This window comes from Chaetodon auriga, chromosome 9 (assembly GCF_051107435.1).
Source record: "Chaetodon auriga isolate fChaAug3 chromosome 9, fChaAug3.hap1, whole genome shotgun sequence".
Lineage (NCBI taxonomy): Eukaryota > Metazoa > Chordata > Actinopteri > Chaetodontiformes > Chaetodontidae > Chaetodon > Chaetodon auriga.
The window spans coordinates 9553226-9569833 of NC_135082.1; the positions used below are offsets into that span (position 1 = coordinate 9553226).

At 45.8% G+C, this 16608-nt stretch overlaps 1 protein-coding gene across 7 annotated transcripts in view; it reads right to left on the reverse strand.

The window, feature by feature from the left end:
* tenm2a (teneurin transmembrane protein 2a) overlaps window positions 1-16608 on the reverse strand; it is a 202793-nt gene that overhangs the window by 27544 nt on the left and 158641 nt on the right. For 4 of the 7 annotated variants that reach the window (XM_076739126.1, XM_076739131.1, XM_076739127.1 and 1 more), the window contains 6 exons: window positions 7682-7804; window positions 6065-6291; window positions 5215-5410; window positions 3121-3222; window positions 2450-2644; window positions 777-977 (listed from right to left, as the gene is read on the reverse strand). In XM_076739126.1, coding sequence (XP_076595241.1) covers window positions 777-977; window positions 2450-2644; window positions 3121-3222; window positions 5215-5410; window positions 6065-6291; window positions 7682-7804 — 1044 coding nt within the window. The remainder of the gene's footprint in view (window positions 1-776; window positions 978-2449; window positions 2645-3120; window positions 3223-5214; window positions 5411-6064; window positions 6292-7681; window positions 7805-16608) is intronic. The other 3 variants (XM_076739125.1, XM_076739129.1, XM_076739128.1) reach the window with 1 other exon arrangement.

The following is a 16608-nucleotide window of genomic DNA, read 5'->3' on the forward strand; positions in this document are numbered from 1 at the left end:
TGTGATGGAGGGAGCTTTTACTTTGGCCTCTGCAACAAACAATCTCTGTCACACCAGTGATGTTTAAAAGTAACATTAAAACTTTTTTCTGTTTCTCAGACTTCTAATTAGTTGCTCTGTGTGAGTGGGGGGTCTGTGTTAGAGTCTGTGGGCGGGGTGCGGGGGTATGTTATGCGATTGTTGGTATTGTTTGTGGGTGGTTATTCTTCATTTTTATTAAAAATGTTCTTTGTTGCTCCTTTGTTGATGTTGCTGCCTTTTTATTTATTATATTCTTTTATACATGTTACATGTTGCTACTCTTATGTACAGCCCATTGTAACAAAATGTGCTGTATAAATAAAAGTGCCTTGTCTTGCCCATTTTGTATTTTGAGCACTACCCTCATAATCGTAAAAGGCTGTCATAAGCATACAGTCACTGACAGTCTATTGACAGAGATGATTTTTTATCGCCTTGACAGTAAAAAACTTGTCACATTTTGTTCTTGTTTGTTCCAGTTTGGCTTAGAGATTATAACAGTTGCTGTATCCTATTTCCCTGCAAGTTGTATTATTTGTGGTCTTGTAGATTTCATCCAAACACAGTTTCAAAACCAAAGCAGTATGAAATAAAATGGTAAACTAATTAGCCATGTATCCTAGGGGACCAGAAAATATGCTGGCATAGTGGGTAGTCAGTAAAAGCTTTATTCTCTGAACTATAACAGCACAAACTCACTCTTTACTTTATGTATTTGACTCTTGCAGCTGAACCAGCGCTGCAGTCATGCTTACCCATAGAGCAGTCAGGTCCCATCCAGTTGGGGTCACAGCTGCACAGCCCAGTGTCTGGTATGAAGGCACCGTGGCCGTGGCACTGGTCTGGGCACTGGGCCCTGGGCAGCTCACAGTGGAGCCCTCCCCAGCCTGGCTTACAGTGGCACTCCCCATTCACACAGATTCCATTGTTGGAACAGGTCGGATCCAGGCAATCCACTGCATTAAGCCAGAGGTACACCGATGTGACAAAAAAAAAGAAAAAGATACAGAGAAAACCAAATGAACAAAAAACCAACACAGGCCAGAACATGTCACATTAGAAACAAATGAACTATTCTGAGTTTTTTTTCTTTTTTGTAAGAAAGAGATGTGGCAGAAGACATATTTCATTCTTTGTGTACACAAAAAGATAATGAAATAAAAGAAAATATCACCACACATATTACTAAGGCAATTAAAGCACACACTAATGAATAGCTGAGTCTATAATTGGGGCATAGTAGAAAATGTGCTCCACTCTGAGAGCGCAGCGAGCCTCACTGACACATTATTCAGTGTGAGCGCTTGTGTATGCATTACTGTGTATGAGCGTATGTGCTAATGCATGGGGGAGAATCTGACACTGTCAGTCTGCCAGGTTGACAGGCAGCTCTGAGTCCAAGCAGCGAGTGAAAACCAATTTGACAAATTACCTCCTCCCGGCAAAGCGCCCACCCACCCCCCTTCTGGCCTCCTCTCACTGCTCTGTCCCAGTCGCCCCCCCCCTTCGTCCTCTTTGTCTGACACCTCTCTCACCGCTCCTCCTCCCCCTTTTCAGGCATCATTGACCCCCGTCGCACCCCTTCACACACACACACATACACACACACACATCAAAAAAAGCACGTGCTCACACATAACCTCGGCCCTCCATTTCTGTTTGCCTGGCAGAAACGGCGGATCACTGTTATCGATTTTCATGTCGCTGGCACTCCAGGTAAATTGTTTGAGGGACTCTGCTGTGATGAATATCAGATTTGAGACCAGAAGAGGAGGGAAAAAAATGGATGAGAGGGAGATGGAGAGAAAAAAATGAAGAGCAGGAGAAAATGCTGACCTTGTTCTCCGACCATGTGTCTTTACTTCTTCTGTCTGTCAGTCTACTCCTTTCTTCCCTTCGTCTTTCTCTCCCTCTCTTCATCTTCACCCTTGGCACACTGTGTTCTCTCTCCTCCCTCCTTTTCCAATTTTCTCTTTCTTCATACATATTCACCTCTCACCGTTGCCCTGACTCCCCCTCTGTCTCGCATCCCTTTCTTTCTCTCTCTTGCTTTCTATCTTAGCGATGACAGTGAATGTGGCGGGCTGATCCTTCTTAACAAGGATCAATAGAAGCAATTTCATCCCTTAATAAAATCTCTGATGTGTTTGGCTGCGGTATCATACTTCATCTGTATATATGGAAGGAAAGTACACTCAGTCAGAGCAAAATTGTGCTATGATGAGCTGTCTAACTGGAGTCAGAAGGAGTGTGCGTGTGCGTCTGCGAATGTGCGAGATGTGTTTGTTGTGGTGCAAATGTTTCTTTCCGAAATAATCACTGTGACTCGTCAAATCCCAGAAGTGCAGGGAAATGTAAACAGCGGGCAGAAATGAGACCATCCTACATCCTCGAGGATCACCGCACCACCAACCCTGCCTCCTCTCACCCTCTGCGCAGCTCTGCCCTTTGTAGCCGATGGAGCACACACAGTTGCCATCGGTGCAGGTGCCGTGGCCGCTGCAAAGAGGGTCGATGCACTGCGTGACGGGGACATCGCACTCGGGTCCCTTCCAGCCGCTGTAACACACACAGGAGCCCTTGTCGTATTGGCCGTTGCCACTGCACAGCACAGGGCACGCCGCTGGAGGAGTGGAGAGAGGGAGGAAGGGGGAGATTAAACTCTGTGCATGGCAAAAGGAAAACAATTAGCAGGCTTTTTAGAGATTCTCAAAGCAGTGAAAAGCCATGCCACCCACGCACACACCTACACCCACCTAACCCCACTAACACCTCACCAAGCAGGAGGGCGAATAGAGTGGTTAAGGGGCTGGAGAGTGGCAATGACATTAAGAGTAATTACAGGCAGAGGTAACTAAACTATTCATCAAAGCTGTCTATCCCAGGTGAGCACCGAGCCAGGGAGACGTTAGCCGGGGGAGCTGCCACTCATCATCAGTCATCTTGTCTCGGCTCCACCTAAGGCCATACGCCATCTTACCGCTCCTGATTCTCTCTGCTCGCTCGCGCGGAGCTGAAATGCACCCGCTCGTCTAATTAGATGGTGGGAAGGGTAGAATTTTCCGAGAGAAGAAACACATTTTGTAAGCAGCCCGATACCTTTGGAGCAGTCCATGCCGTGGAATCCTGGGAAGCAATGGCACACACCAGAATTACACTCTCCGTTGCCATGGCAATTGCGCGGGCACTCTTGCACTGAATCTGTGAAGACGACAAAGTGAGACAGAGAGAGGGTGAGAGAGTTTGATGGCAAGCATCAAAGCATTCGATTAAATCATTGGCACCATTCATTCTTTTAAGACACTACAAATCGAGTCAAGGCGCTCCGAGTCTCGCAGTCACACAGGCATCAAAAGCAGATGCCCTCCTCCAAGATTCCATGCATTCCTTTTCAGAGTATTTTTCAGTGTGAGGAGAATGCATTTTGTCTCAGCCATTCCTCGAGACGCTATCCATTATCCATCCATCATTTCTCTTGCTCACTGTGTCAGAAAATAAGAGCGCTCCCTTGCTTTGCACCAACATTCACGAGCCCTCTGCTGCTCTTTCACCCCCCCCCCCCCCGCCTCTTGCCTATATTCTGCCACTTTTCCCCTTGTTTTGGTTGCTTACTCCTCACTCAGGCCCCACCAAGGTCATTAATACTTCATCCAGGTGTGGTTGCTTGGTGCAATTAGGCAGATTTTAGCCCGACTCTATGTGTGTGTCTTTCTGGCAGGGTGCATACATGACTTCAGCGCTCTATCCACCTCTTAGTGCCTCTTAACCCACTTACCACAAGAGAACAGTTTGGTGGGAAGAAACAGGGTCGATGCTAATGATAAGGAGGCATTTTGGACTTTTATCCGCCCCTTCCTCCTACCCTCATGCTTTTTCCAGCTTCCACTCATCTTACACAAAGCATTACTCAGCCTTTCCACACTGCCTCCCTCTCTAATGCTTCCTCCCTCTTTTTGGCTCCTCAGCCACTTCCCCCAAATCTCAGCCCCATGTCTCCCTCTTACCCTAATACCACCCTCTCTTTCACTATCCTCTTCAGCTCCTCCTCCTCCCATCCTTCACTCCACTCCATTCTGGCTTTGCCCCCACCATTATGTCTTTCCTCCAGCTCCCTCTTTCACTATTCACTTCAACTCTGTGCTTGCTGCCTCTGCCTCTCCTTTTCTCCACTACTGCTGAAAGTTCTACTGCCAGATATCGACGGTGAAGGATTCTTTCACACGGCTTGACTCCATCCATCCCCCTTGTTCTCACACTCATGCCTCCAACACAATTGAAATTATCTGCCGCACTTTTTCAGGTTCTAAAAACGGGGTTGCAGTGGTATCTTATTTGGATTCATCAATGTTCTGGTTTCAAATCTTGTTAGAGACAATTGAGGTTTTGCTGCTGGTTGATTTTTATCCTCTTCACACTCGCGCAAACACCGTGGAAGTGATTCTACACTCTGATATAATAAATTGTGCTTTGTTCTGAATGCATACTATCAATTTATCCTGTGACATTTTGGCGAACACACACCTTTTGTGCCTATTTAATATTGATGATGCAGTTTTGTTGCACATGCTGGTGGTATTTTGCACCCTGTGACTGTTTAAGGTCTTTAATAAACTAGAGAAAAATGTAACTAAAATGCTACCATGTCCCCCTTAAAGGGGATCTCTACCTGTTTTACACATTCACATAGTTATGTAACTTATTCTGTGGCTGATGCATTACCTCAAGTGATGTCACTTGAGTCAGCATCTGTTGTTTAAAAATGAAAAAATAAAATGTAGGATTGTGAAGTTAGAAAGAAGAAAGAAGACGTCTGTAGCCTGCTACTCATCTCTGCTCGAGGCTTGCGACTTGAGGCTATATTAGCCCAGTTGCATTGTAGGTAATGTAGGCACCAAGTTTGACAAGGAAGAAGAATGTATGCAATAAAAAAGATGATGTCTCCGGTTCTGCTGCATCAATTTTTATAAATCTTTTTTTTTAAAACTGTCCATTGTGAGTCCAACAATGGAACGCAATGTTAAATCGGTGGAGTGCTCTTTTAAATCAGTATCGCTGCAGCGAATTGCTTAATCTCCCAGTCTTTCCATCTTCTAAATGCCTGTGCTCAATCTCATCCACCTCCCAACCTGTCTCTCCCTCCTTCACCTCTTTCCCTCCCTCCACCCGCAACCGCAAAGTCTGCCTCTGTCTCACCCATGACGTTTGTGCTGAAGGAAACCGTCTCTCTCTCCCGACCGTCGTTGTAGAAGGCCAGGTGCCAGGCACCAGCGTCCAGGTACTGGACAAACACCGCCTCATTGAGGACCACAGTTTGGATGCTCCTCCTCTCCCGTGGAGACTCGACCACGCTCCACTTCTCTTTCCCGTCCAGGCGCTCCATATAGTCATACTGCAGGAGAAAGAGAGGGAGAGGTTTGGGTTGAATGGATGTATGAAATCAATGATTCACTGATGAAGTGCTGCGGTGGTACTTCTTGGACTTTGAAAAATGACCCATAGCTATATGCTGGAAAACTAAAAGATGGGGGAAGTAAGTGTGGCTGGAAGGGAAGCATGAAGAATCTTTGAGGGCTGTCATTCTCTTTGGGTTTCTGAGAACATTGCAGAAAGTGTGTTTTTTTTCTTTTTTCTTTTCCACTGCCTCACAGTAGCCACATGGTCTCAGCAGGTCACATCAGGTCAGGCAGTGAAATGGTTATCTGGATGCAATTATCCCATTCTACAAATCAAATCTATTGTTAATTGAACAGTTTCTAATTAATAAGAGGCAGTAAAAGTTACATTACTGTGAAATTTAATTAAGCGTAAATCTTAGGCTAAATTAATTTTTTCAAACAACTATTATAATGAATCACAAACGATTTTTAAGATTTCCCATGACACATGAAAGCTTTTTTTTTTTATGTGTTCTCCATTTTAGCTGATCAATGTGAAGATAAAGAGTCCCTCATAAAAAGAATGACAATTCTGTGATTAGTCCATTACCCTAAAGGTAAAGAAGATGGAGAATCTACACCTGCTTGCACTTGGTGCCAGACTTTACCTGTGCGTGTGAAGGAGGCAGCCCCTTGCGAATGTACACTCCAAACAGGGCGTCTTTGCCGAGGGAGATGTTGAACTTGAGGAACTGTGGTTGGCTGAGGTGGAGCAGGGACCTCCAAAACACTCCTGGGGGGACTTCCTGGGTCACCCGTCTCCCGACCTCAATGTTGCCTGTGTCTATACTGCTGTTCCGGCCTGCCCACGGGCCTGGAGCGAGGGGGAAAGAAACTGCATAATCTGTGATTATAGGCTTTGATTGTCAGAGCCAAAAGTTAATCATCACAGTTTACTGGAAATAATCCGCTATAAAAATTCATGGCCATTGAATAGTGGAGGACGAGCACCATTAGCTCTGCAAACTGCGTGCCCACAGTTTATATTAAAATGAGTGTTGTTACATGTGATGGTGGGATGCAAAATGATGCTTTTGTGGCAGAGCCTGCAGGACTATGGACTTTGTTGTCTGGGCTAAAATGAGAGAGAACTGATTGAACTGCAGGGCACAGCTTTCCGAGCAGACATGCAGACAGGCACACACACAGAAACACACAGCATCCTGCAATCAGGTCAGTCATCTAATAGCAGAGTGTTGACAGAGAAAGACTGAGTGTGTGTGTGTGTGTGTGTGTGTGTGTGTGTGTGTGTGTGTGTGTGTGTTTCTGTGCAGAATAGTGAAGAAATAAAAGTAACAATGAGAAGAACAACAGCAGCATCTGGCCCAGACGGCTGGGGAGCACAACACAACAGTCCTCTCATTAATACAGAATACAGACACAGAGCAGCAGCCCACACGTATCTATAGTACATGCTGTGTGTGTTACAGAACGAGATTGAGCGAGTGAAAGAAAAATAGATAGAGAACCGCATGGGGGCCTTAAAAGAGGGGGTGGGGGTGGTGTGGGTGTGGGGCTGGTGTTTTACCTCACCGCTGACTGAGACGATAAACCTAGCTCAACACAACTCAGCGGAGTGGTTAAACAGCACATACTGATAGCACAGCTAGTACTGTGCCATGAATAATGAAAACATTTTAGCGAGTGTGAGCCTGGTTGGGTGTTGGACTGTTTTAGTATGTTACACGCAGCAGAAGTAGCATTTAAAAGCCTTAAAGGATAATGCTGTTTTCAACAAATGTGTTAGTCTGTCCTTCAATAGCTTCTGACCTTCATAGCCTGTCTTTTGCCCCAAGACAATTTGTTCTTACTGAAGACCAAAAATATATACAGTAAATACTGCATTTTTAACGCACTATATTCAGCTGCGAATTAACACACATTTAGCATGCTAGTGAGTTTTTACAGCATCAGATCTCTGTGTATGGTATTCAGTGAAAATATACTACAGTGGCCATGAACAATAACAGTAGTTTTTGGACAAAAATGAAGTTCTATCACAGAGAGGACAAGCATTACCAGGCTTTGAATATACAGACAATTATTGTTATTAGTTTACTCATTTTCATGGGATTTGTCGACAATAAAAAAAAAAAAAAAAAGAATATCGCCAGCCTGATCCTTTCGAGAGCAGGTTGTAATGTCTTCCAGAGCCCAGTTCTGCCTTGATACTCGACATGCGGCGTGTGGGTTTTTATGTGGGGCGTGTGCGCTGTAGTTCATACCTCTGCCTCCAGAGGGCAGCGTGGCCACATCACTGTTGACAGGCAAGCCAGCTCCCAGTCCGTTGTTTAACACGGGGCCTTCGGATGGCTTCAGCTGCCATGTCAAACCCAGCAAGTTGATCGCTGCACACAAAGGGACAGACAGAGAGAGAGAGAGAGAGAGAGAGAGAGAGAGAGAGAGAGAGAGAGAGAGAGAGGAGGAGCGAGTGTGAGGACACATGACTTGAACGGTGAGTTGCCTGCAAGCCTTGTATGTAAAAAAGCCGCACTTGAAAGCTCATCAAGCCAAAGAAATACAGGAGGCCAGCGCTCTGTGTCTGATCTGTCATTTATGTGGCAACCAGTCCAGCTTTTATACTTACTAGTGCATATCAATCAAAAAACATAGTGGCAGGTAGCCTTCAGCACAAAAACCGAGGCAGGCCTAACAAAACAGACAATTAAAAACCGTAAAGAGCCTTCTTTCATTCCCTTTCTTTACCTCAACCTCTCACAATCTTCTTTCAACCTGACAGCATCTCTTGCTTTTATTTGTAAGCCTTTATAGCGTCCCGCAGTGAGCAAGTGACAGATTGGTCTCTGAAGAGACTGCTCCATGACTCTCCTTTCCCTTCTCCTCTTCTTTTGTCCTCTGTTGTGTTATTGTGTGCTGGTGGTACAGGACTGCCCGAGTGTGTTCACTCTTCACTTCGTCAGCTCTTTACTCCTCCTGTGTCTCTCTCCTCCTTAGCCTGCTGCCAACCGTCTCCACCCCCCGAAAAAAACAGGAGAGAGGAAGCAGCCTGATAAAACTGTACACAGTAAGAAAACTGTCCCTTCCCATAGTCTGCAACTATGTTTTTGAGTGTTTGTTTTAATCTCTACTGCTTTTGAACAATCTCTTGACTGGGAAACCTGGAGATGCATCGTTTGCTCATGTCTGAATATTTAAAACAGCGTTACAGAAAAGGCCCAGTGCACCTGCAGTGTTGCACATACATGAACACTGTGATGAGACCTTGGAGGATGCACATGGCATGGATGCGTGATTGTGTATGATGCATTATGTAGGTGTTACTGCACGCCTCTCAACCTCGGCCTCATCCCCACCACATGAGTCTCTTAACACCTGCATCCGAAGCCTGGGAATCAATTTCCCTCTTGTCAAATTCTATCTCCACTCGCCCAAGGTTTGCACGCACAGGGATGAGTGTAAAAGTTGCAAGAGGAGGAGAAGTGGCTTTAGGAAATGCTGCCAGGGCAGACTTATTCTCACCCTGTATGTCCCATCTCTCTCCCCCTCTATGTGTTTCTTTGTTTCTTCCTTTTTATGTTTCCCCTCTCTCCCTCTTTCTCCCCTCCCTCACTTCTGGTCAAAGGAAAGCGCTGACACCTCGGCTGCTGCCCGGCCTCCACTGTCAGCTCTTTTTTATTTTTCGTGGGGGGGGGGGGGGGGGGGGGGGCTGGTATAGAGAACAAGAGAGATGGAAGGAGAGGGAGAGAATGCAGAGAAACTACAGTGTCCCCCCTCCCCCTGTCTCTTTTCTCTTACATCCACCTCTTGCCCTCTCCACTCTCATCGCGCTGACCTTCATGCCTCTCCCTCTATTCCTTTTAATTCCCCCTTTTTCGTCTTTCTTTTCTTCTTATCTTTGTCTGTCCTTCCTTGCAGATAACGCATGGATCCGCGCACACATGCAGGCACACGTACACGCCGAGATGGTATCACGGGGAGCAGTCGATGGAAAGATTACCTATTGAATCAGCAAGAGACAGTAAGCAATAGTGAGTCTATTGTGACGGTGCTCTCAATCTAGGTCATCCCCAAGAACACATCAGACAGCCCTATAGTTATCTCATTGTGTATGTCTGTTCATTAGGCGTGTGTGTTTGAGGGTCGGTGCACATGTGTGGTTTCCCGAATTGGTTTTCTTCTTCTTCTTTCTTTTTCTTTTTTTTTACTGTGGGTGGCTGGGAAAAGTTGACCAATAGATGGCACTCTTACTCCTCAGCGACGAGAGCACAAACCCAATGATTGGCAACAGGTTTCTTTGCAGTGACACGCAGAGTAGCAGAGACAGAGAACGAAAGAAAGACAGAGACAAAGAGAGACACTTGTTATCATTCTCTTTACAAGTACCATCCCTCATTTCAGCAACACTTCTAACTTTGTTAGGGTGTAATTTTAGCCAAAATGAAACTGCTGAAATTGATGTATTTAGCTTTGTGTTGCCATAATTTTAAGCATTTTCTTTTCGGATCATAATTGCTGTAATTACTGTTTTCAAGCTGCATTGGGAGGCTTTATTAAACGTTATGCCAAAAAAAGCCTATCTGAATTGAATTCGACTGACAGACACTGGAAGAACAAGAGAGACAGCCTCACTTGGGCTGTGTTCCTCTTTAATCTCTGTCTTCTCACTCGTGTTCATTTTAACAGACACACACACATGTACACACATGTGGAAAGATCACAGAGAAACAGGTTTAACAAGCAAACGAGTTGGATTAAAAATAGATCAGCTGCTTCATGAGGTTTTTATGTAATCTCGATGCATAATTCAGAGAGGCAAAGTGCTTGCCAGTATCATCTGCAAAAGACAGCATCTGAAACAGCAGCAGCACACGTGATCCTGTGACAAAAAAGAAAATAAAAGGACGGACTGACGGACAGAGGGGCAAGGGAGATGAAAAGGAGGAGGTGGCGGCCGGGCTCGGAGAGGGGACCAACGGTCAGGAGCTCTTGGAGAAATCATGCCGAACCTCGGCGGAGAGGAGAGAGGAACAGAGAGAATTCTGGAGGACAGCAAGAACTGAGAGAATATTAAAGAATACACAAAATCCCCTAAGGATAAAAAAAAGAGCAAGAAAAACAGGCTACAGATGATGTTGCAGAGAGGAGAGGAAGAGATGAATAAGGGGCCTCCACGGATGAAATGAGGAAGGGAGAAGAAGATAGCAAGTGGAGAGACAAAATTTAAGGGATGAGTGGCCCTGTGTTCATTGACTGGTTGTGTAAGAAAAGATGGTCGTGATTCTTCCTCTGACAGTAAGTGGTCCACATCACAGGCAATCACACAGACAGTGCTCGTGCATAAGGCTACGTGTGTTTTCAGAAATATTTATATGTCTCCAAGTTAAAGGGTGTGACTGGATTTCTGCATGAGAGGAAAATAGAGAGCGCCCGAGATGGAGAAAGGTGACTTTGTGGCAGACTGTGCACTGAGTGTCCCCTGACTGGAAAATATTGTATCATCATCATTCTGGTCTCTGGAACATGTTCCAACTGTTCAAACCCTCCCTCGCTCTCTCTCTCTTTCCTGCTCTATGTTTATATGTCTCTTGCCCATTTCCGTCTCACCTCAACCATATCATTGCCTATTTAAATGGTAACATCTCCCATTGAACCAATTGCACTGCTCCTAATTGCACCACAGAGGCAGAGAATGGCCTCTTGCATGTTTTCGTATGTAATCTCTTGCAATGCGGTTAAAATTACACAAAGAGCACAAGGATACGCACACACAGGCACACATAGGCAACGCACTTTTCTTCGCCATCTCCCCTGGCCATCCTGATAAATGCATATTAACTGTTCTAATTCACCACTAAATTAACAACTCTGACCTCAATTAGGGCGGTAATTGTAGCCAGCCCCCATCCTCGGCCCGGCTGCTAATTGGTTTAGGAAGCCTTTTCCCTGCCTTTCTACCTTTCACCCCCCCCCCCCCCCCCCCCCCCCCCCCCCGGCCCATCTCAAGGCCCTCATTTAGCAAGCTCAAAAAGCAGGCACCTGAGAAAATTTCTGTATCACTTGCACCTTTCTCACCACCTCTGCAGCACAGGGGTGCAGCACTAATATTGGAGACACTGAGGAAAGAGCAGTGTGTTGCCTAGGCTTCTCAGTGTTGAAGCCGTTTGGGATATTTCTTAGAATTTACCACACAATATCCACTTATGTAGTCTATAAATAAAACAGCCCTCTCTCTCTGCTAAGTTCTGAAGACGCTGCTTGCTGAGATCATTTAGAGTCTCAGACAGAGCGACGGGGGCGGCAGTTGGCTGCTGCCCTTGGGGGTCATATACACTGAAAGACACAATTTGTCTGCTTCTGAGAGTGTGTGTGAGTGCATGAATGCTTAAAATTGTGTGGTATTAACAACAACTGCGTGCGCATGCACACCGGCGCACGCGCTGCAACCCCCAACGGGACCTCCTCACCCAGCTGATGCAACTGAACTGTAATTGACTGCAACACAAAAGGTTATGTGAGTTGCTTGCAGTTCCTACCTGCAAAATAGTGTCTAGAGTAGAGAAAACAGCAACTCACTCAATCACACTGCAGAAATGGTTTTCCTTATTGGCACTGAAATATTGAGACAGCCCGACGCAGATGTAGCCGTGCGTGCGTGCATGCATGCATGTGTGTGATGGGCTAAATGAAAAGAGATGTGAATCTGAGTGACGTCCTCCTTTCTGAATCCTCATTTCCTCTTCAGATATCTCTACTGTGACCCCCCCACCTCCCCACGCATGCACACTCACACACACACATCCCCTCCCTCCCTCTGCCTTCTCTTCTCCACATCAACCCACTCTGCCTCGTCTCATCCCTTCCTACCTCAGTCCTTTCCCTCTCATCGATCTGTATTAGAAACAGGATATGAGGGACTATGCTATCTTATCACAGATCAGAGAGTGAGAGAGAATGAGTGAGGACGAAAGACGAAGAAAGAGTACGTACTGGGGGCCAAGAGAGGGAGAGGGTGAAAGAAAACGAGAGACAGAGAGAGGAGAGAGCGGCAATTTCTTTCACTTTGCCTTCATTCATCTCCTGTTTCGAACACAGGACTGGTAAAGCTCCATGAGCCTAATTGGACTAACGACTGGGCCCAGATAAGACCTGCGCTAATGAATAAATGAATGAGGAAATAAATGAATGAAATGAGCCCGTGCACGCTAATGCTGGCAACATGGACACTCAGCAATGACGTCAGTGAGCCTGCAAGTTTTGTTCAAAGCAAAGGATGTTTCCTCCAGAGCACGTACAGAAACTCCAGGTATACGAGCAGAAAGTCAAAGGATGAACATTGACTGGACCACCGCGTACTGTCTGAACAAGTGTGCACCCTGCTCTGGATCACCTGACCAGTGCAGACGACCCATTTATCCCTCTGGTGCAGATGGTACAGCACCTTGTGCCTGGGCCTGGCCATGCCCTGCCCTTTTCCTGGACTGGCATCGTGTGGTAAGATCCTAACCTTTATCAGTACGACAGGCCCTGCTGCTATAGACACACGCTCCACGTCTGATCCTTATGCCCAGGTTCCTGCATTCACCATATGCCCAACTGTGCCTCCACCTCAGCACACGCGCAAGCACGCACACACACACACACACACACACACACACACACACACACACACACAGAGCAAATGTATATGGACACACACACGCACTGGCATGAGCGACACATCCTGACCTCTAGCTGTTCCACCTTGGATCAGCAGAAGGGAAGTCACATGCAGAGTGAGAGGGGACTTTGGGGTCAAGGAGCTGGGTTTGGAAAGCAGCCACACTGTGAGACCTGCAGGGCTGACACAACTCAAGCAGGCAGTCCACATACGCTCACTATTTTTGTTTCTTTTTTAAGAGGAAAATCTGTGAATTTACCTGTTTTGACTATGAAAATAGAGAGGGGGAGAGGGTGGGGGAGTGGGGGGAGGGTAATGTTATGGAGTTAAAAACTTTGATAGGGAATTTGCATCTTCTCCCTGTTTTTCTCTTCATTTGTTGTTACCAGCAGTGCTTCCTGAACTCTGGGTCAGGGCCCCTCAAGGTGCTGCATGATAAAGCTGAGGATGACTGATCAGATAGAAAAGAAGAAAGACAGAGAGAGAGAGAGAGAGAGAGAGAGAGAGAGAGAAAACATGTCGACTTCTCTGATTTTTGTTAAATCCTAGTTTAACATCTCAGGGTCTCAGACAGTCTCAGTCATAGACACATGACCTGAGATAATGGGTCACTAGACATTGATTATCTTCAAACGAAATCTCTTTAATAGATCAATAGTCAAACTATGATACATAATCAACAACACATTTGTATTTTATCCTCATTTTATGCTTTAATATCTACTTCCGGAAGCATACAAGTGGTTCCAAAACTAGCAGTTGAGATGCCCCAAGCAGTCACAAAGGGGTCCTCGAGGTTGCAAGATGATTGAAAAGATGGTAAAAAAAAGGAGCAAAAAAATTATTCACATGATAACATATTTTTGTCAAAACTTTGCTTTTTTCATTGTGAAATGTGGAATCCTTTCAATGCTTCAAGGTTTTTTATTTTATTTTATTTTTGTATGAAAATGATTCCCATCCAAGGTGGGAACATGACTCTTTGGTTGAATGCGCTCAGGAACTACTCTGCTTCACAAGCAAAATGGGTTAGGAACCACTTGCATTAAGCTGTGAGTGTTGCATCGTGTACAGTGATGATCAGGGTCTTTTTATGGCAGGAAACACTTAATCAGGAGGCATGATGACAATTTAGTTGCATCTGGTGGTGAGGTTGCAGATTGAAACTGATTGATCATCCCTCACCTCACCCTCCTCGGTTAGTGCCTGCTAAAAACGTGAGAGGCCCTCCATCTAGAGCCAGGATTTGGTTTGTATCCTCTGGGCTACTGTAGAAACATGGCGCTGCAAAATGGTGGTCTCTGTGGAAGAGGACCTGATAGCTGTGCATATGCAAAGAACTCATTCTAATATAACGAAAACGCACAAGTTCTTATTTTCAGCTGATTATACAATAATGAAAACATAATTAGGAACATTATACTCCATTTCTATCAATAGAGCTCATTGTGATGATTGTCTCAGGTGTTTTGAAAGATGATTTCTCGTCTGATTGATTGCTTCAGCCTGTGGCTTTACTATAAAGATGTCTCGCCTCACATTTGATGCCTAGCAAAAGCCCATCACTGAAAAGTTCTGTCTCTAATAAACTCTGTGCTAACAATGTGCAGGAACTCAAGCTTTTCTTTCAAAATACTTCATTTTCCTGTGCACCTGTCTGCCATGTGTGGACTGGAGAATGCTCAGTTTTCACCAGCTTTTAGATGATTACTTTGGCAGTGCATCATCTCCCTACATTCTGATTAATGACAAAAATATGCAAAGCTTTGAAGAAAATGCAAACCGCTTTGATTAGAATAATACCTATAATATTGTAGCAGAGCTATATATCATTGGACAGTAAAAATAATTAATGTGTTGTTATGTAAAGGAGCAGTGATATGAATGCACTGAAGTGAGACACTTATAACCGGGAAGAATGGGCAGTAAGCGATTGTGATCAGTCTGGAACAGCGAGACAGCGATGATGGATGGAAAGTGGCCGGCTTAGAGGCATGAAGGTCACACTCGATGACAGTGTGTGTCTGTGTGTGTGTGGTGGAGTCTGTTTAATCAACAGACACTCGAGCTGAGAGTACAACTAAAAATACATTGTGTGTGTGTGTGTGTGTGTGTGTGTGTGTGTGCGTGCGGGCACGCGTGCGCGCTCTCATTCATCAGAGGTGACAATACCATGTGGAGTATGCTACTGCGCCCGACAAATTCAGCCATCACACACACGCACACATTCGCTCGAAACACCCCTGCAAAGGTGACACAAGCGCCCGCTAGCAAGTTTACTCATTGCAGTCAAGGGCACATCTGTGTCTGTGTGAGTGTGGGTGTGCACGTATGTGTGTGTGAAGGCAGTCCACCTGGACACAACTAGTCTGACATGTCCTCGATCTTTCATCTCGGTATCAAACCAGCCTATCCCTTCCTTACTAACCACAATGCATCTCTTTCTCTGTTTTTTTTTTGGGTCTGTGCATGTCCTGTGAGGATTACATCCTTCTTGTTTTATGCTATCTAACTTCTCTTGTCATCATTCTCCCCGTTCTTGTCCTCCACAGCCTCTCTCTGTCCTCTCCTCTCCTCTCCTCTCTCTGTCACACTCCCTCTGTTCTCTGCTCGCTGTGATCAATTAGGAGACATTAGTCCCACAGATATTCCAGGTGACAGAACCTCAGGAGGCCACGCTCTCCTTCATCTCTCCTCCTTCTGCCTTCCCTCAGTTTCTCCTCTCCACACCTGGCTGTCTTGTCACTCCTGCTCCTCCTCCCCATCAGCTCCCCTTCTTTTCTCAAGAAGTGCAAACAACAGACCTCGTGCCTCTCCTGCCCCCCCCCCCCCCCCCCCCCCCCGCTTACATTCTGGCTACATGATGACAGTGACGCATCTCCTTTCGTCCCCTCTGCCCTCTCTGTTTCAACTCTGTTCCACCCCCTTTTTTTCTCTTCCCTTCGCCTTCCTCTATCTCGCTCTCTCCAGGTTGCCGTTCACAGTGACGGACCTGTCTTCCCTCCTGTATGTCAACCGTTCACCTGTATCCTAGCAACCACCTCTCCTTTGGCTCTGATGCTCCATGCGGAGCAAGCAAACAAGACGCCGGGGGAATGAAGAACAAGCACTCTCGTTTATCCTCCTCCCTCTATCCGTTCAGTCATTCCTTCACATGTAAAGAGGAGGCCATACTCCGCTGAAGTCTGGCGCTAAACGCTTTAACTAAAAACGTGACTGTCTGTCCCCACATACAAATCAACTCTCCCTAACTCAGACAAACACACATTCACATACAGAGATGTACAGACGCACAGCAGCACATGACTTCTTCCACGTTGTGTCTGTGTGTATGTGCTTATCTCATCCCCGTGGCTCCATTCTAACAGCAGGACACAGTGAATAAGCTTCAAAGAGATACCGTCTACCGTCCTCCTGAAGCATGCTGAGCCCTGCCTTTCTAAAAGGTTCTCAGTGTGCATGCATATGTGTGTTTGTGGAAGATTGTCGAGCAGTTTCTGAAGCTTTATATATGGTCTTGAGAAATAACAAAGA